The 21,349-nt window shown below is 43.9% G+C and overlaps 1 protein-coding gene and 1 long non-coding RNA gene across 4 annotated transcripts in view; one reads left to right on the top strand and one right to left on the bottom strand.

Moving 5' to 3' along the window:
* Nucleotides 1–21,349, bottom strand: part of LOC124281581 — a 55,227-nt gene that overhangs the window by 14,177 nt on the left and 19,701 nt on the right. For all 3 annotated transcript variants that reach the window (XM_046717528.1, XM_046717526.1, XM_046717527.1), the window contains exons 2-5: nucleotides 15,227–15,857; nucleotides 14,109–14,217; nucleotides 13,839–13,956; nucleotides 467–544 (exon numbers count right to left, since the gene is read on the bottom strand). In XM_046717528.1, the coding sequence (XP_046573484.1) occupies nucleotides 467–544; nucleotides 13,839–13,956; nucleotides 14,109–14,217; nucleotides 15,227–15,744 (823 nt within the window). In that variant the 5' untranslated portion in view covers nucleotides 15,745–15,857. The remainder of the gene's footprint in view (nucleotides 1–466; nucleotides 545–13,838; nucleotides 13,957–14,108; nucleotides 14,218–15,226; nucleotides 15,858–21,349) is intronic.
* On the top strand, nucleotides 3,251–20,612 carry LOC124281585. Its single transcript, XR_006899937.1, has 3 exons — nucleotides 3,251–3,344; nucleotides 3,744–3,749; nucleotides 20,603–20,612. It is a non-coding gene; the product is annotated as an uncharacterized LOC124281585 (long non-coding RNA).

Here is a 21,349-nt window from a genome sequence, read left to right as displayed (position 1 = left end):
CGAGATCAAGGTTACCCATCCATCTTGTGTGGCTCTAACATTTCCGAGATCAAGGTTGCCCACCTGTCTTGTGTGACCTCCAACATTGACGAGATCAAGGTTACCCTTCCGTCTTGTATGACCTCTAACATTAACGAGATCAAGGTTACCCACCTGTCTTGTGTGACCTCTAACATTGACGAGATCAAGGTTACCCACCTGTCTTGTGTGACCTCTAACATTAACGAGATCAAGGTTACCCACCTGTCTTGTATGACCTCTAACATTAACGAGATCAAGCTTACCTTCCGTCTTGTATGACCTCTAACATTAATGAGATCAAGGTTACCCACCTGTCTTGTATGACCTCTAACATTGCTGAGATCAAGGTTACCTTCCGTCTTGTATGACCTCTAACATTAATGAGATCAAGGTTACCCACCTGTCTTGCGTGACCTCTAACATTGCCGAGATCAAGGTTACCCACCTGTCTTGTGTGACCTCAGCTGATTGATGGTCCGCTGACAAAACTTCTTCTCATCATGACTTTTTGACACTTTCTTGACTGAAATCAGAAAACATTATGTTCTACAAGCTATATCATGAGTATATATCACAAGAACATGACATGTTGCAATGCTGAAAATGCTGAAATTCTCAAACAGTAGAAACACCTCACCCGAATGCACCCTCTACCATGCATTCCCATCACTTGATCAGCCGGTGTTTCGCACTCTCTCCAGTTTTGTTATTTGCAATTTATATTCTATAAGACCTTAGAAAAGCGATGAGTTCTGAAACCTTAGAAAAGCTATGAGTTCTGAAACCTTGATGAGTTAATATCCCCTATCCATGGTCAGGCTTAACTGATAGCCACTAAATAATTGGCTAAAGTAGAACCAATGTGTCTTGTACTTCTAAGATCATATATTCCCAGATGAGTAGCCTTTGTTCCTGAACCCATTAAATCTGGCAAACTGGTAAAAAATGTAATTTTCTGAGTAAAATTGATATTTTATACTTATCCTGACTCATGCTATTTGGCTTGTCTTCTTCTCCTTGCGAACGTTTGGGGAACACGTGAATCCACTTTTTGAAGCTCCCTTCAAAAAAGCAGACGTAAAATCACTACTCACCAAGAGTTATGTCCCTTCTCAGTTTTGGCTTAACTTACTCTCTCCGTATATCAAGCCCGACACTTAGATATGCTGGGAAATCCAAAAGTGCCTTGAGGGGAGGGCTGACCTCAAGAGTCAGGATAAGTATAAAATATCAATGTTACTCAGAAAATTACATATTTTTGCTTATCCTGACTCATGCTATTTTGCTTGTAGAATCCGACGGATTTGGTGGTGGGTCAGGCCACTTCTGGTGATTTACGTCCTGCATACCCCCCTATGGGAACTTCATGGTAGCACTGTTAATTTACTGCTAGGTTCTTCTGCTGCTGACCTTATCTTCCAACTTTCTCTGATGGGGGGACCACAACTTGTCAGCTTTTGGTCCTTTCTTCTGCTAACATTATGTGTGGATTTGTGCAACTCCATCAAGTGGAGAAGCGACCCTTCTTATGTTCGAGTACGTCCTTACAAGTACAGGGTCTATCACTCATGCTGGTCTGTCTTAGACGTGCACATGGACTCTAAAGCTCTAACTCCCCAGAGTGTTGGCATTTGCAAGTCACGTGATAAAAGGGCATGACTCTGTCTCAGCGCCTTTGTGGAACCGTCAGTTGTTGTGCTACAAGAGGCCCAAACTGGTGAATGCCGGAGACGTCCTCGGTGGCGATGTGTAACAGGTAGTGGTTGGCAAACACCATGTCTGATTTCCAGAAGCTGCCCTCCATTATCGTGGTGATGGAGCAGTTTCCATGTAGAGCGAGTGTTGATGCCAGAGCTCTAACTTCATGTGGATTGGAGGCTCGTGGAGGATCAAGTCCTGCTACTTTATAGGCCCTTAGGATGACAGCTCCCATCCATATTGATATCGTTGTAGCGAGAGATCTCTCTAGGTGACTCTGCTAATATAGGTATGAAAAGGCGCTTGAATTTTCGTCTCCTGGTCCTAGACCTTTGTAGGTAGACTTTTAATGCTCTTACTGGGCACAAGGATAGGTCCTGTGTATCCTGAGGCCCAAGGACTGATGATAATGCTGGGATGTGGAACTGTCTGTCGGGTTGACCTGGCAGTTGATTCTTTGCTATAAAGTCCCATCTTAGTCCCAGATGTACAATGTTGCGGTGCGCATCAAATCGTGTCCGTTCAAAGTCCAGAGCATGTATTTCCGACATCCGTGCTGCTGTTGCCAAGGCAATCAGAAATAGAGTTTTCTGTGTTAAGAACTCATAAGATGCTGTAGAACTATATTGAGGTCCTAAGCCGGAGCTTTAAATCTCTGTTGTTGGTCTTCCAACTTGAAGGACCGTAGTAAGGCCAGTATCTCTGGTACCTTAGTCAGTTTTACACTCGTCCTCATGGTGATAACTGAGCTCACTGCCGCTAGGTATGTTGAGAGTGTTGAACCTTTTAACCGCTTTGTTTGTCTTAGATGACAAAGGTAGTCCGCCGCTTGAGGGTGTGTCGCTTTCATGGCTGTGAAGCCTTTCCTCAAGGCACAGGTCTCAAAGCTTTGCCACTTGTCGTCATACAAGTTGCAGGTTGATTTGCGTAGAGCTAGCGTGACCGCTTTCGCTGCCCTGGAGGAGTATCCTCTCTTTTTCAAGAAAGCCTTGATATGGTCCATGCGTGTAGGTCGAACACTGTGGGGTTCCCGTTTGGGCGGATGTACTAGCAAGTTCGTCCACTCTGGTAGTTGCAACTGAGGAGGTCCTAGTTCTTGTATGAGAATGGGAAACCACATTCTCGCTGGCCAATATGCGCGACCAAAATCAGTTGCAGGTTCCTCGTCTACTTGATTTTCTGCAACACTTGTGGTATTAGAGCTGGAGGCGGGAACGCGTAAGCGTTTAGTCCTTCCCAAGAGATGCTTAGAGCATCTGTTGCCCATGCTCGTAGATCTGGTATTGGAGAGACTAATGTTGCCAGTTGATTGTTGAATCTTGTGGCGAACAAGTCTATGAGCGGAGCTCCTATCTCTTGTATGATCTGTTTGAAGATCTCTGGATGTAGCATCCATTCTGTTGGGGATGGTTGTGTTGGACGAGATAGTGCATCTGCTATCACATTCTTGGCACCTGGAATGTGGCATGCTTTTATGTGGATGTTCAGATCGTCCGTTATGCTGAACAGATGAAAGCAAAGGTCCAGAAGGTTCGCCGACCTTGTCGATCCTTGTTTGTTTATGTAGAACGCCACTGTGGAGTTGTCCGTATGTATCATTAGATGAGCATTTTTAGAATGCTGGTGTTTATGACTGCTTTCATCTCTAGCATGTTGATATGCAGACTTTTCTACTGTAACGTCCATTTCCCAGCTGACACTTCGTTGTCGAGGTGCGCTCCCCATCCCTGAAGAGATGCATCCACGTAGAGATGAGTATTGCACTCTAGCTCTGCTAAGTAGGTCCCTCCGCAAACATTCGATCTCAGAGTCCACCATAGTAGATATGGTTTTAGTCTGTCCGGAAGTCCGAAGGGGTCCGGATCGTCCAGATGGCCATTCACGAAGACCTGGAGTGGGTGTAGGTGTAGTCTCCCTCTGCGGGTCATGTCCTGCGCTGACGTGAGGAGACCCAAAAGGCTTTGCCAATCTCGTAGTGGCCACGGAGAGAGTAGAGCTTGAGATACCATGTGTAGTATCTTCAGCCAACGGTCCTCTGGAACTGCTATGCGGTTTTCTGTTGTGATGAGCCGAATTCCTAGGAACTGTAGGTCCTGTGTAGGCTCTAGTTCCGACTTGAGGAGATTCACTAGCCATCCTAGTTGAGTGAGAAGCCTGATGGTGCAGTCTAGTTGCAGTCTGAGATGACTGGGATCTTGATGAGCTTGAATCCCATCGTCCAGGTAGAACGCACTGCGTAGACCTCGATGATGTAGATATGTGATGATGGGCTTTGTCACTCGTGTAAACAACCAGGGGGCCGATGATATTCCAAATGGAAGGACTTTCCATTGGTAGTGTCGTCCGTCTAGGAGGAATCTTAGGTACTTCCTTGATTCCGGATTTATAGTGATGTGCAGGTATGCGTCCTGTAGAACTATGCTGGCAAGATGGTCCGACGGACGAACGAGATGTAGTAGTTGAGGCAGATGAATCATCCTGAATTTTGCCGGTCTGCGTAGATAATCTCTGTTGAATTTCCTCATGTTGTATATAAGTCGGAACTTTTCTTTGGAGTTTTTCTGGGGAGTAGAACCCTGGTGAGATCTGGTCCTGATCTATCACTTCTATAGCGTCCTTCTCTAGTAGAGATGTGACAGCTTCGCGCAGCCACTCTATCCGATGGGCCGCGATCTTGAAGCCCTGAGGTCTGTTTGTCAATAGAGTGGCTGCTTGTAGTTGTATTTGATATCCTGCGCGCAGGATGTCGGATACAAATTGGTCCTGAAGAATTCCCCAATTCTCCAAGTAGCGTTGTAGACGTCCACCCACTTCGGAAGGTTGTACAGGAACGGCTGGGGGTGGAAGACTCCAGTCGTTCCGAACCAGTCCTTCATCGTCTAGAGCCTCTGGCACCTCTGGGTGCCCTGCCTCGTCCGGATCATCCTCTATAGGTCCCGGATGAGCGACAAAAAGAGTCCTTTCCTCCTCTGGAGGTCCCATATTTCTTTTCTCTTGCTCTTTGGATGCCTGCAAATTTAGATTTGCCAGAGTAGCGTTGGGATGTCTGCCTGATGACACTGGCTAGTGTATCAATAGACTTTATCATCATCACCTCCCTGGATTCCTTCTTGACTTCCTTGGCAACCTTGTCAATCTCTCCCGCGAAGATTGATGTTGTAGACCACGGCGCTCTATAGAGAGTCTTAGTAAAGCGCTCGCTCCAGTTGCATGAAGACAAAAGTCCCTGTCTTCTGGCAAGCGTCAATGCTGCTGATATGGATGTCAAATGCTCCGACATACACTGGTGGTCCTTTTTCTCCGTTAGTAAGGCAGAATAAAGCATCCGGTCCTCCTCCAAAGTTGAGTTCCTGAACTTGGAGATGAGCGTCTCATTGATTGCCCTCGATCTGGTAGGTCCGAAGAAGGTCCGCCTGGTCATAGTGTCTATCTGTGCCAGCTTTTTGTCATCAATCTTATAAGATTTGGTCCGGGAGTTGTTGATGATTTTATAGTTCTCATCTATCTCTGGTGCCTTCATGAAGGGGTCCATATGATGTAGTGAGAACTTCTTTGCATTGAACTGCGGAATACTTGGGGCCTGGAATTTAGTTGCCTTCCTGAAGGCTGCATCAAGGTCCTCAGGTACGTCCGAGACAGGGTCAATTGGAGGTAGGGTGATGGTGTCCACATCATCGTCCGTCATTAGGTAATGTGAGTGCTTCATTCTCCTCCTTTGAGGGTGAAGCCAGGTCCAGGTCCAGCGATCCAATACTTGATCTCTGAATCGGAAAATATGATTCCGCCATCGTCCTCTGTATCATGTCCAGTTGAATATCGTCGGTGAGTGTCCTCCGTGCATGGAGATCTGCGATGAGACCTGCGTGGAGATGTGTATGTAGAACTATGAGAAGTTCTATAAGGAGATCTACATGGAGACCTGCCTGGAGGTGTGCGCCTTCGTTTCCGTGATTGCCTTCCTGAAGGCAATATGGTCCTCTGTGGTGACCTTCATGGAATAGACGACCTTCCCGAAGACCTGCGCGCAGGTGAGTGATTCTGATGAGGGTCAGAGTCTTGAGACGCCACTCTGCACTTTCTCGGAGGTGTATGTTTCCTTCTCTGTGTTGTAGATTCCCTGCGTGAAGGTCCTTCATAATTCTCATCCTCAGATGACGATCTATTTAGGTCCGGTGAACGTTCATTCCTCCTTCGTGCAGGTTCGTTCGAGTCGTGCAGTGCAGGTCTTTCCTTGGTCCGAATGCTAGGTCCTCTAGCAGACATCGCAGGCGCACAACCAGTGCGGGGTCCTTCATGCAGCAATGGTCCTTCGCGCAGGTTGTTGACAACTATGTCAGCATGAGAGCCACCTGGCTGTCCATCATGCAAGGTCCTTTCCTGCGCGAACCGTTTCTCCATCAGGTCCATTATCTGTTGGGAGAATTGCTGCATAAAGGTCCCGGGGTTGAACATCTGCGACGACTGTTGTAGTGACAACGCATCTGAGAGGGTAGCGATATGGTCCAAGGATCACTGTACCTCATGGGGCCGTGATGTCTGCGTTAAGGGTATCTTGGACTGCATAGATAAGGTTGCTGACGTTACCGTAGCTGAGGCTTTCGTCTTCTTTTTAGGCAATACTTCTGAGATGAGGATAGGAGTTTCGTCGTATATGCCTATTTCATCAATCGGGACGATCTCAGTAGAAAAGGTCCTCGTATTCTGTGATGAACCCCTGGAAGACTTCGATGAAGGCTTAACTGCAGAGGGCTTCTTCTGAGATGATGATGGCCTCTTCTTCTTAGTATTGGCTGAGGAGTTGTCTGAAGTAGACGACCTCTTCCTCAATGTAATGGAGGTCTCTATCCCATGACTATCTTCCGAAGACGCCCTTGGGAGATCACTGGAAGGAAGCATCTCGTCTGACAACAACAAACGGTTCCTTATAGACTCAGCCGGTTTAGCCATGGCTTGCAACAGCCGTCTGGATCTATCCTTAGCATGTCTAAGCAGAGAAAATTGATAATTATTAAAATCAAAATCTGATAAATGCTGACAAATATTACAGCGAGTGCTGGAAGTACATGTTGTTGTGCAACTTGGGCACAATAAATGCGGGTCTGCAGCAGAGAACCTAAACCTGCAACGAAAACAGGTTTTCATGAAATGTAAACAAACTGAACAATCACGTAAAAACGTGAATAAACAGTCAAATTTGATAATAAATTTCAAAGCATATTGTAGAAGGATACTTTCTGAAACCTTATACAGCTAATTTAGAGGGTATTATCTAAGTTAGAAAAGGATATAGTGCCGTATAGGGGACCCAGGTGCTCTCCCAACCATCCACTAGGGCGAAGAAGGAGAGAGTGAGGAGCTGGGAGACGGGTGGCGCCGTTTCCCGCCAAAACTGAGAAGGGACATAACTCTCGGTGAGTAGTGATTTTACGTCTGCTTTTTTTAAGGGAGCTTCAAAAAGGGGATTCAAGTGTTCCACTAACGTTTGCAAGGAGAAGAAGACAAGCAAAATAGCATGAGTCAGGATAAGGAAAAATTATGAAATTTTTAGAGTAAAATTAATATTTTATACTTATCCTGACTCATGCTTATTGCTTGTCTCTTCTTCTGGCGAAACCTAGTGGAACACTTGTATCTCCCAATTGAAGTTCCCTGCAATAAAAATCACTCATTAGTACTGACCACGAAGTTACCTCCCTTCCACAAAGCTGGCGAGAACGAGTAGCCACCTGAACCCATGTGCCTCACTCTCCTCATATGAGCTTCAACACCTGAATTTCCAGGGAAATCCAAAGTGTTATGTGGGGAGGATGGGAGGGCTTACCTCATGAGTCAGGATAAGTATAAAATATTAATTTTACTCTAAAAATTTCATATTTTTCCTTATCCTGACTCATGCTTATTGCTTTGTAGAATCCTACGGATAAGGAGGTGGGATTATATATACTTTGGATTTTACTAATTAGTGATTTGAACTGAGATGATTGCAATAACCCTATGGGAACTTCATAAAGGCACTGAACTGAAGAATTCCTGCTGTTAACTTATCAGCTCGCGATATCAGGGTTATTACAATTTACTGAATATAATAAAGTATATATAACATTAAGTAAGCTGAAGCCATTAATGTGATAGTATAAACTCTTGATAGTTTATAGTGAATACTTTTTATAATGAACCAAAGTATTAAGCTTACAATATGCATATATATAAGCTATAATATAACTGTGCTTAAGATATAACTATAACTTAAGCTGTATAATAGTAACCAATTACTGAGAGTTTGTTAACTAATACATGTCATGAACTGAACATATGACTGAGCTTAAGGATTGAAACTTAAGCTGAACATATATATAATAGTAGAACTCCTAAGAGTTGTAGGCATATATATAGTATGATAAAGAATCACAGTACCGTATAACAGCAAAAGACACCCTAGAGTTTATTAGCTAATATACTTTATGATATGAGTATAGTACTGTGCTTAAGATATAATTAACTTGAGCTACCTAAATAGCCAAAACAACTCCGTAGAGTTTGTTAGCTAAAACATTTTATAATGTAACCATAATGCTTAAGATATGATGAAACTTAAGCAAAATATATAATAGCAAAAAACTCTTTAGAGTTTGTTAGCTAAGATACTTATATGATATAATATAGTACTGAGCTTAAGATATGAATAAACTTAAGCTACATATATAATAGCAAAAAACTCCGTAGAGTTTGTTAGCTAATACATTTTATAATGTAACCATAATGCTTAAGATATGAATAAACTTAAGCTAAATATATAATAGCAAAAAACTCTTTAGAGTTTGTTAGCTAAAATACTTATGATATAAACATAGTACTGAGCTTAAGATATGAATTAACTTAAGCTAAGCTAGAGTTTGTTAGCAATACATTTTATAATGTATAATGCTTAAGATATGATGAAACTTAAGCCAAAAAAACTCTTTAGAGTTTATTAGCTAATATACTTATATGATATAAAACATAGTTGAGCTTAAGATATGAATTAACTAATACATATATAATATAGAGTTTGTTAGCTAATACATAATAACCATAATGCTTAAGATATGATGAAACTTAAGCTAAATATATAATAGCAAAAACTCCGTTGAGAGTTTGTTAATGCTTAATATATGAAACTTATATGATATAAATATACTTATATGATATAAACGTAGTAAGAATCTAAAAGGCTCAACATATGAATAAACTTAAGCTACATATATAATAGCAAAAACTCTGTAGAGTTTGTTAGCTAATACATTATAATGTAACCATAGAATTGAGCTTAAGATATGATTAACTTAAGCTAAATATATAATAACAAACTCCGTAGAGTTGTTAGCTTATATATAGTATGATATAAACACCATAGTACTGAGCTTAAGACAATAAATTAAACTTAAGCAAAATATATAGATAGCATGTATCTATTAGTACTGTCATCCGATAAGTATAAAATCTGTAAGATAGACTTATCTTCTCCGTGGAACTGTCAACTGTTGAGCGAGGACCATGGGACCGAAACGGTGGATACCTGAGACTTCCTTGGTGGTGATATCTCTCAGATAGTGGTTGGCAAACACCATATCGGATCTCCAGAAACATCCCTCCATTATGGTATTCAACGAACAATTCCCATGTAGAGCGAGAGTTGAGGCTAGCGCTCTAATTTCGCGGAGGATTAGAAGCTCTTGAGGGTTAAGCCCCTACAGCCTTGTAGGCACGTAGTATGACAGTTCTGATCCAGATAGAGATAGTAGTACATAAGACTTCCGTCATGCGTAGCTGTAGATATAGGGATAAATAATCTCTTGAATATCCCCTGCTCTATTTGGATCGTTGGAGATATATTTTCAGTGTACAAACTGGGCATAGTGATAGATCCATCGTATCATGCGGTCCAAGTATGAATGAGAGAGCTGGGACGTGGAATAATCTGTCTGGTTGACCTGGCAGTTGGTTTTCCTATAAAATCCCAGCCAAGTCCCAGATGAGCTATGTTATGAAAAATCATCAAAGCCGTTCTCTCGTAATCCAGTGCGTGAATATGACATCCTGGTGGCCGTAGCTAGTGCTAACAGTATCAAGGTTTTGTGGGTCAGTGATTCAAACGATGTAGATAGCGATGAGTTCAAAACCTCACTAGTGAGGTGTTGGAGCATTATATTAGATCCTGCTGGAGCGTGAAACTTCCGCTTCTAATCCTCCAATCAGAACGCTTTGTAACAAACCGAGTAACTCTGGCGCTTTGTCAACTTGACGCCCGGGCCTCATAGTATGACAGAACTTATAGCTGCCAGATAAATGGACAAGGTTGAGCCTTTAGATTCTTAGTTTAACGTAGATAACATAAGAAATCTGCCACTTGAGGATGTGTAGCATATCTGGCTGTAAATCCTTTCTTAGCAGCCGCGAATTGACAAAACTGTGCCATTTGTCATCGTGATAAGTTACGAAGTCGAAGTTACGCCGTTACAAAGCGTGACCGCTGTAGCCGCCTGGCAGAATAACCTCTTATTCAGACATGCCTTGATACAATCCATAATGAAGTTGGAATGCTTCTGGTGTATCGCACTTGTTTGGTGTGCAGATGTATCAATAGATTGAGCGTTGTGGAGCTGAAGAATTAGTTTTCCGATTTCTTGTATGAGATCTGGAAACCAAGTTCGCGCTAGCCAGTAGGGCGTGACCAAATCAGATGGAGGCTCTGCATTTGACTGATTTTCTGTAAGACTTGCTTAGTGTGTCCATTGCCCATGCTAGTGGGTCTGGCACTGGCGATAATGTAATGTTGTCAGTTGCTTGTTGAACCGAAAGTGGTGACTAGGTCTATCAGAGGAGATCCTATTTCCCTGTGTGTGGAGCATCCATTCTGTCGGCGACGGTAGGTGTAGCCCAGAGAGAGCTGCCTGCTAATACATTCTATGTTCCTGAATGTGGCAAGTACTGACGGTATGTTTAGATTGTCGATTCGATCGAACAGTCTGAAACATCGAGTCAGTAGGTTCTGTGACCTAGTTGAACCTTGTTTGTTCACATGAAAAAACGCCAGTGTTGAATTGTGTGAACCATTATCTGAGCCGCTCTGTAGTAGGTTGCTCCAGTGACTTATGGCGCTTATAACTGCTTGCATCTCTAGCAGATTATGTGACATTTGCTCTTGATTGCTCCATAGACCTGAGGCTGACCTGCCGGTAAGGTGGGCTCCCCAACCTTGTAGTGACGAAGCCCACGTACAGATGTGTTTTCGATTCGCTCTACTAAGGAGACGCTTGCGCAAACATTCAATCTCTTGGTCTTGATGATGAAATTCAACTGTAGTCTGAGACGCTGTGGATTTGGATCCACTTGTATACCGTCGCCGAGGAAAATTCGCTCGCTTAAGTCCTTTGACGATGCTCACTGAGATAATGTTGTCACTTGCAACCTAAGTCTTGAACTGTGAACTATGCTCGACCTCTGTGTAGGGCGTTGTCCCTCAAGGGTCCAATCAGAACAAGGCATTTTGATTCTGTAGAGTACCCGCTGTGATGTCACCGTGTAGCAGGAAAAGGAACCTTGTATAATATAGTGCCGCCGCTGATAGTAGAACAATCGCCGGTCTTCACCGTAGCTTCCCCGGTTACCCGAAAGTAACCACGTGTTTCGAGGGTTAATGGTAAACGCTGAGAAACCTCCGGCGAAATACCTCGCCTATAATATTAATGCTGGGTAGGTTATTTTCCTGGCTGTCGTGGAAAGTAACTTCAGTCTTGAAGATAATTCCGACTTCCTTATATAAAGGTTTAATAAAACTTGCAAGTTGTCAACTTGTAGACTGTATACATGAATGTATCGTCATAATTGTAGAATTAAAGCTGAACTTGTTGTACATATTTCTTCTCAGAAATCGTTGACAATATGAGTTTTATTCGCTGTAACAAGGTTGCTGTTCAATTCCGTAATAGAATTGTCTGCAGATCTGCGTTTGGGCTTCCGAAGATTTGGAGCAGGCTGTATCCAGATTAGTTGGTACCGCTGCAATCGGATCAATAGGAGGTAAGGTGAAATAGTCTACATCATCATTCTTCATGACTTAAGTCTGAGTTGAATTCTCGTTCTTCGATGAAAAAAACACGTTGTAACTCATTCACTATCCAGTATCTAATCTGGAGAATGATACTTTCCTCCTCTTTTGACGTAGGGTCACATGTCGGAGTCCTAGATCTATAGGAAGATCTATGAGAGGACTGTGATGAACGGACTGACGAGTGGCTAGTGTAAGGAGACCTTGGAGGAGACACCCTCCGCGCAACGCTGGGGACTTCGCGAACTCTACTATATCTTCCGAACGTTGGGGGCTTCGCGAACGCTGGGGGCTTCACGAAGCTCTTCTAGGCGATGTAGATCTTCTAGGCGATGAAGAACTGGAGCCACTTAGCCTTCGCAACCTTCGCGAATGTATTGAGTCAGTGTCCGTGATCGACATATGAGCGCTTGCCAGCGCAACGCCTTCTTCGCATGACAAGGTGCGCTTTCTGGCGAAGCCTCACAAGCCTCTTGCAAAAGGTGAGGCTCTAGCTCCTTCACGGAGGCGACCTGGGATACCTTATGCAAAGAGCTCACCCCGGCAGGGTTGCCTTCTCGCGAGGCGCGCTATGGGCTCAGAGGCCCCACGCTGGCCAAGGCGGGCTCTGAGGCCCTGTATGACTTGATATGGGGTGGGCTCTGAGGCCCGTGGCTCTGAGGCCTCTGTAAGTCGTGAGCGGTCTTCCATCACCCTCATTATCTGGTTGATCAAGTCGCCTGAAGCGGTCTGCGCTTGATGAGGGATGTCTCTCTGCAGAGGTGACGGGACCCTCAGATAAAATTTCTGGTGATAGTGTCGGCATCTCCGTTGTGTGCTAATCTGCGCTGAGGTAACAGTCGCAGAAACAAGACGCTTTCTTATGACGAGCATCTGAATGATAATCGGAATGTCATCATCATATAAAGATAATTCTGTGATAGGTAAACTATCGGAGGCAAAATTATTAGATTTTGTAGATTTCCTTTGACGAAGCTGTAGACCTAGGGTTCAAACATATGTGATGATATGGACGTTTTCCTAGTCTTAGACTGAGAAGACGGCAGGTCTTGAGATGCAGGTCGCTGCTTGGACATAGCGGACTGCGTCCCACGCTATTCTCCGAGGGAACTCAGGCATGCCACCAGCGGTGGCGGGTCGTCAGTCAACATTGACAGGGAATATTAGCTTCTGATCTAATAGCCATGACTGAAGATTGTTTGCAAGATTTATCTGCCTTCCGTCTAAAAACGGAACATAAATATTTATCAAAGGCAGAAATTGGTAAATTAATACATAATTTACAACGAGAAACAAAAGAACATGGAGTAATGCAACTAGGGCATTTTAAATGTGGATCAGTAGCGGAATAATGTAGTTTACAATCTGTGCAGATTCTCATTAACGTAAACTACTGAACAATCACGGCGAACCGTGAATAAACAGCAGAAACGCCATTAATAATCAATGCAAGTTGAATAAGGATACTAGTTACACCTCTATACTAAGTATAAGAGGTACTAAACTAAAAGGATATAGTGTGTTGGGAGACACAGGCGCTCTCACGACCAGCTCACTGGGCGAAGAAGGAGAGAGTGAGGCACATGGGTTCAGGTGGCGCCCTCGTTCCCGCGCTTGTGGAAGGGAGGTAACTCGTGGTCAGTACTAATGAGTGATTTTTTATTGAAGGGAACTTCAATTGGGAGATACAAGTGTTCCACTAGGTTCGCCAGAAGAAGAAGACAAGCAATAAGCATGAGTCAGGATAAGGAAAAATTATTAATTTCGCACCATACAGAGTTCTGGCAGATCATCCGAGGGACCGAGGTGTGTGTGTGTGTGTGTGTGTGTGATATGATGATTTACAATTGTGACCCCCCCCCTCCTCCTCTGAAATTGATGTACAAAGTACGTGAGCCTGCTTGTCAATGTTATAACAATACTTTCTACATGCCTTTGCTACAGCAAGTGACCAACATGAAAACACCCCAGTCTGTTATATCCATCCATTTGATATCAGTTTTTGTCTTGTTTATGCAAAATGAGCACTCACCCTGCTGAGGCCTTGTACTGTTGGCAGAAACCATCTTGGACACCCTCAGACGGCCCAGCAATTTGCTGATGAAGTTTTCACTTGCTTCAAAAGCCTCAGCCTTAGCTAAATCTTCTGCCTGAAGAACAGAAGAGAAGGAAATTCAGTGGACGTGTGCACTATCCTGTGAGCTGTACATATCTGAAACAATCCAACATAAAACTGAGATACAAGTGACAACTATGGGAGCTAAGCTTCTAATTAACCTTCAGCAGATAAGAGGTGACATACAGACAGTTCCCGGATCTCCTCAGTAGCTGGACCAAAGATGTGGCTCTCTGTGAAGTCAAGTGTGTGGCCATCACGACTTGTTACTGTCAGACTCGGACTCTCAAAGGAGCTGCAACATGTACACAATTCATATACTGCAGCATCAGGGGAAGCAGCTTCAGTAACGGCTGCAGTAGTCCTGCATCTTTATCATCTCGTCAACAAAGGGCAATAATGTTGCACAAGTGATAAGAAAATGTGTATACATACATCTGATTGTTAATACACAACAAAAAGTGACCGCTTTGTGTCAGTCGCCCTATGTCAATACATATCTTTGTGTCAGTCGCCCTATGTCTATACATATCTTTGAGTCAGTCGCCCTATGTCTATACATATCTTTGAGTCAGTCGCCCTATGTCTATACATATCTTTGAGTCAGTCGCCCTATGTCTATACATATCTTTGAGTCAGTCGCCCTATGTCTATACATATCTTTGAGTCAGTCGCCCTATGTCTATACATATCTTTGAGTCAGTCGCCCTATGTCTATACATATCTTTGAGTCAGTCGCCCTATGTCTATACATATCTTTGAGTCAGTCGCCCTATGTCTATACATATCTTTGATCAGTCTATACATATCTTTGAGTCAGTCGCCCTATGTCTATACATATCTTTGAGTCAGTCGCCCTATGTCTATACATATCTTTGAGTCAGTCGCCCTATGTCTATACATATCTTTGAGTCAGTATGTCTATACATATCTTTGAGTCAGTCATACATATCTTTGCCGCCCTATGTCTATACATATCTTTGAGTCATATACATATCTTTGAGTCAGTCGCCCTATGTCTATACATATCTTTGAGTCAGTCAGCCTATGTCTATACATATCTTTTGAGTCAGTCGCATATCTTTGAGTCAGTCATGTCTATACATATCTTTGAGTCAGTCGCCTATGTCTATACATATCTTTGGAGTCAGTCAGTCGCCCTTGTCATACATATCTTTTTGAGTCAGTCATATCTTTGAGTCAGTCGCCCTATGTCTATACATATCTTTGAGTCAGTCGCCCTATGTCTATACATATCTATTTGAGAAGTGTTTAACAATACACACAACAGGTGTTGTACATACTCCTCCAGGTATTTCCTTTCCTGGCAGCTTGTGTCCTCGGATGTGACCGTGTCCAGGCGGGAGTCTCGTTCCTCTGGTACTGATGACCTCATGGTTGGAAACATGGAGTCTTCAAATGTATCTGAGTATGAGAAAGCATCCTCAACATCTGTTCCTCCCTCCGCGTCAGTGAAGTCATCCTGGTATGTGAGAGTATCTGACACATCACTGGTATAGGTGCGTGTGTGGGAGGTGCGGTCACAGCTAAGACTTCCACTAGAATGTTCCTTGGTAGTTTGTGTCTGATAGCCAGGGCTGGAGTACTGGCTTGGAGTAGTGGTGATTGTCTTGTCCTTTGTAGGGAGTGTCTGTGTGCTGCCTTTACTCAGACTAGCACTGGAGTACTGGCTTGTTCGGATATTTTTGTCCTCATCAAATGGGATGACAGGAACTATCTCTGGTGAAAACGTATCAGACAGAATCGATGTTCCTTCAAATGTGTCAGAGTAGGAGTACTTGTTTGACACACTAGATGCCATTCTGTGAGATTACAATCAGAGTTCTTATAAATCCGATAATTTTGTTACTTGTGGCCAAGGTGTCATTATAACAATCATACTTGCAAGCAATATTTTCTTTCAAGCAAACAATTCTGAAACAAGAGAGAGAAACACACATTCAACAGGAACTCCATCATAACTGAAAAAGCAAAAATACTGGTAACAATCTGTTGAAAGGCTGGCACTGAAACCTGTAGTACTCCTGAATCAATATACCAAATACTTTTAAACCTCCATAATATTTTACACAATTCTATGCTGATCAAGTGTTATCATAGGGACTCTTACTAGCGGAGCTTACTAGATTCAAGAGGATGTTACTCTATGCAGGCTTCAGATAATTTGTTAAAGTCACAAGCAACCATCCAGATATACCCAGGACCCAAATTAATAGTTAAAGGTCACATGCAACGCAAAACACAACTTTGCAGATTCTGATACCTTTCGGTATGGACTTACAGTAACAAATTATCACAAATGCAAATTCAACTTATAAAGTTGAAAAATAACGTGACAAGAGCCGCCCGGGAAATCGGAGTTCAAATGATTCACTAATTTCACCCCAGCACTGGGCTGAAAAGTGGTTTCAACAGCTGTGCTGCGCAGTGATTAGGTTCGCGCGGCTTGAACCGGGAAGGCAACTCGTAAAAACACAGCAAGTGATGCGTGCAAGGATTATCGCTGTGGACGAAGTTGGAGAACACAAGATGTTTCTTGTGATTACAAGCATCTTTGGTCTGCAGTCATAAAAATACACTGGTCCCATACTTTTTCTTATATGTTTCACATCTTGCTTTTTGGGAGTTGGCAGATTTGCAAACCAAGTTTTCAAGAAAGTGTAGCATTAGAAATACTAATTTCTTTGTTAAAATTGCTCAGTATGAAAAATGTAATTTTTTAAGTAAAATTGATATTTTATACTTATCCTGACTCATGATCTTTGCTAATCTCCCTTTTCCTTCCGAATGGTAGTGGAACACTTTAATCCCTTGAAGTTCCCGAAGCAGACGTACAATGCTCACCCACGAGTTACCTCCCTTCCTCTTTCCCGCGCAAACGTACCATGTGACGTGCCCAGTCTTGTCACTCTCTCCTTATAATTTCCCCATGCACCTGGATTTGCTGTGAAATCACAAGTGACTTCGACGGGGAGGTTGGGAGAGCTTGTTCGTCATGAGTCAGGATAAGTATAAAATATCAATTTTACTTAAAAAAATTACATATTTTTCCTTATCCTGACTCATGATCTTTGCTTATAGAATCCGTCCGGAAATCGGGTGGTGGGTCAAGCCACTGGATTCAACAGCTGTCCTTAGATACGTCCTGTATCCCCCCCATGGGAACTGCAAACGGCATTTCCGTGGTCCTATTCTTCCAACTTGCATAGTAGTAACTCGGGGGGACCACTCCTTGTCTTACTTCCATCTCAGACAGGATGAATCATGCTGATTTGTGTGGTTATAGATAAACTAGTTCTTCTGTACTAGATATCTCATAACAACCCATGGATTATGATAAGGTCTTTATCATAAATGAGTTGCGATCCCTTCATGTGCAGGTTAGGTCGTTACCCGCACAGGATCTTAATCACTCATGCTAGTCTGTCCTAGACTGTGCGCATGGACTTTCAAACTGATACTTCCTAGAAAAAGTCATTTTTAAGTCAACGTGATAAAGGGTGAGATTTCAACTCAGTGCCTTTGAGGAACCGTTAGTTGCTGTGCTACAACGAGAGGCCCAAATTGGTGAATGCCGGAGACGTCTTCTGTGCCCATGTCTCGGAGGTAGTGGTTGGCAAACACTGTGTCCGACTTCCAGAAGCAGCCCTCCATTATTGTCGGTATCGAGCAATTTCCATGTAGAGCTAGTGTTGATGCCAGTGCTCTCACTTCGTGTGGGTTGGAAGCTCTAGGAGGTTCTAGTCCTGCTGCTTTGTAGGCTCTCAATATGACGGCTCTCATCCAGAACGATATGGTCGTTCTTGAGACTTCAGTTGATGTCTCTGTTGATAATGGGATGAATAGGCACTTGAATTTCCTTCTCCTCGTGTTAGTCTTTTGAAGATATATCTTCAAGGCTCTGACTGGGCACAAGGATAAGTCCTCTATATCTTGTGGGCCGAGGACTGTAGACAGCGCTGGTACATGGAATTGTCTATCTGGTTGACCAGGTAGTTGATTCTTGGCAATAAAGTCCCCTCTAAGTCCTAGATGACCTGTATTATTCTGCCCTCTGTCGAACGTCGTTCGACTGTAGTCCAGCGCATGTATCTCCGATATGCGAGCTGCAGTGGCTAACGCAAGCAGGAACAGAGACTTCTGTGTCAGCAGCTCGATCATGATCTGGTCTAGTGGTTCGTAGACATCACTGGTAAGATGACGCAGAATTACATTCAAGTCCCAGGCTGGGGCTCTGAATTCTTTTGTTGGTCTTCCAACTTGAATGATTTCAGCAGCGCAAGTAATTCTGGTACTTTCGTCAGCTTGATGCCTGTTTTCATGGTAATCATTGTACTGCGACATACGTTGAAAGGGTGGAACCTTTTAGATGTCTGGTCTGTCTTAGATGACACAGATATTCCGCCACTTGAGGATGCGTAGCTGTTATGGCTGTGAAGCCTTTCCGCCTTGCGTAAGTTTTAAACTTCAGCCATTTATCATCGTATAGGTTGCGAGTCGTTCTGCGTAACGCTAGTGTCACAGCCTTGGCAGCTCTGGCGGAGTATCCTCTTTTCTTCAAACACATTTTGATACGATCCACACGTGTAGCTGGAACACTGCTGGGTTTTTGTGGACTCGTTTGGTGTGCAGATGTATCAGTAGGTTCGGCCAATCTGGAAGCTTGATTAGTGGGCTTCCTAGGGTTTCTAGTAGATCTGGGAACCATGGTCTCGTTGGCCAGTAAGGCCCGACCAAAGTCAGTTGTAGCGTCTGTGTCTGTTTGATCTTGACCAGTACTTTTGTCAGTAGTATCGGGGGTGGAAAAGCGTAGCCGTTTAGTCCTTCCCACGACATGCTCAGTGCATCTGTTGCCCAGGCTTGAGGATCTGGAACTGGTGAGATGAACGTCTGCAGTTGTTTGTTGAACGTCGTGGCGAACAGGTCTATGGAGGGGAATGCTATTTCCCTTACTTCCCGAAACGTTTCTGGAAGGAGCATCCATTCTGTTGGTGACGGGTGTAGTGGTCTTGAGAGAGCGTCTGCTAGGACGTTCTTGGCTCCGGCTATGTGACACGCTTTTATCCAGATGTCTGCTTTTTGCGTGATCTGGAACAACTGGAATGTGAGCTGCAATAGGCTTGGTGATCTTGTGGATCCTTGCCCGTTTATAAAGAAAGCCACTGTGGTGCTGTCGGTGTGGATCATCAACATCTTGTTGTTCAGCAAGCTCGCCCACAGTTGTACTGCGTTGATCACTGCTTTCATCTCTAGTAGATTGATGTGGAGCTTTTGTTCTGTATGAGACCACTTTCCCGACGCTACTTGATCATTGAGATGTGCTCCCCATCCTTGCAACGAGGCATCCGCATAGAGGTTGTCTTGAAGGCCGGCTCTTGTAAATAGACTCCTTCGAGACATTCGACCTTTGTGTCCACCATAGTAGATACCTCTTGAGGCTTTCGGGCAGCAGGATAAGGTCGACACTGTTCAGATGCTTTATGAGGAACCATTGTAGCGGTCTTAGCTGTAACCTTCCTAAGTGCGTCAAGTCTTGCGCCGAGGTTAGTAGACCGAGTAGAACTTGCCATGATCGTAGTGTTAACGGAGAGATGACTGCTGGCGGAATCATGGCTTGTATCTTGACCCATCGATCCTCTTGGATGACGATTCGATTCTCTGTAGTGATGAATCTTATCCCCAGGAATTGTAGATCTTGTTTTGGCTCCAATTCTGACTTCCTTAGGTTCACCAACCATCCCAGTTGAGTGAGCAACTTGATCGTGAAGTCCAGCTGTAGTCTGAGTAGACTTGCATCTTGGTGGACCTGAATCCCGTCGTCCAGGTAAAAGGCATTGCATAGACCTTGTAGATGTAGGTATGCGACTATAGGCTTGGTTATTCGGGTGAATAGCCACGGAGCCGAAGATATTCCAAACGGTAGCACGCTCCATTGGTAGTGTTGCCCTTTGAACAGGAATCGTAGATATTTTCTTGATTCTTGATGTATCAGAATGTGCAGGTACACATCCTGTAAGTCTATGCTTGCCATATAATCTGCTGGACGGACGAGTTGTCTCAGTTGAGGTAGGTGGATCAGGCTGAACCTGTCTGGTTTCAGTAGATAGTCTCTGTTGAATACACTCATGTTGTATATCAGTCTGAACTTCTCTGTGGAGTTCTTCTTTGGTACTAGAAAAATTGGGGAGTAGATGCCTGGGGTGAGATGATTCTGATCTATTATCTCTCCTGCATCTTTCGAGAGAAGTGCGTTGATGGCTTCTTGTAATTTGTCTGCCTGATCCTCTCCGTAGTTGAAGACCATCGGGCTGAGGGTTAACGGAGGGGCACCTTTCAGTTGTAATTGTACCCTTCTCTTAGAACCTGCGAGGCGTAGTCGTCTCCTGGGATCCCCCAATTATTCCAGTACCGTTGTAGACTTCCACCCACTGTCGATAGTTCTACAGGAATGGCTGGGGGTGGAAGACTCCACTCGTTCCGAACCGTGGCTTCAGCGTCTGGTACTTTTGGAAGTTCTGGGGCCGCGGCCTCTTCCTGAATTTCCTCTGTAGTTGCCTTAAGGCGACGAAAAGAGCCCTTCCCGCCTATGGAGCTGGAGTACTTTCTGTCTTTAGCTCTCTGTATCCCAGCATACTTAGACTTGTTGTTGTATCTCTGAGAAGTATGGCGGATGATGCTGGCCAAGGTGTCTATGGTCTTTATCATCATGACCTCTCTGGAGTCTTGTGTAGCTTGTTTAGCTGCATCATCCAATAGACCTCCGAAGATTGTAGGCGCCTCCCACTGAGCTCGTAGTAACGGCTGCATAAATCTGTCATTCCAGGAGCAGGACTCCTCGAAGTAGGAGGTCTTATGTCGAACAGGTGGCCTGCTGTGACATTCATAGGTGATGATCTAGTCGTAGTAGACATCGACTGCGTCATAGATGTCATCGATACCTCAGGTAGAAGTATAGGGGGGTCGTCAAACACGTCTTTCTCATGCGGCGGTACGATCTCATCGTTGAAAGATCTCTGCTTAACAGCGGTAGAACGTGTAGTTTTGCCCTCGTCTTCTTCGACTGCGATGAGGTTATAGTTGATGTAGACGACGTCTTCTTGAAGCCGGAGCTGCCATCAGTCACGGTTTATGCTCCGCAGCCGCAAAACCACTAGAATGGTGAATGTCAGTAGTCAACAACAAACGGTTATCAACGCAATCATTTGGTTCAGACATGACTTGTGAAAGCAGTCTAGACCTGTCCTTGGCACGCCTAATAATGGAATATAAATAATTATTAAATTCAAATTCAGATGCTAACAAAGTTGACAGCGACAGCTGGTAGAACATGAAGTACAATTAGGACATATTAAATGTGGATCAGCAAACAACAACTGGTATCTGCAACGACTGCAAGTTTTCATCAA

The sequence above is a fragment of the Haliotis rubra genome, unplaced genomic scaffold, assembly GCF_003918875.1.
Source record: "Haliotis rubra isolate DU_JTF1 unplaced genomic scaffold, ASM391887v1 Scf285, whole genome shotgun sequence".
Taxonomy (NCBI): Eukaryota; Metazoa; Mollusca; class Gastropoda; order Lepetellida; family Haliotidae; genus Haliotis; species Haliotis rubra.
Note: the sequence above shows the minus strand (reverse complement) of the source record. Positions and strands in the feature narration are given on the sequence as shown.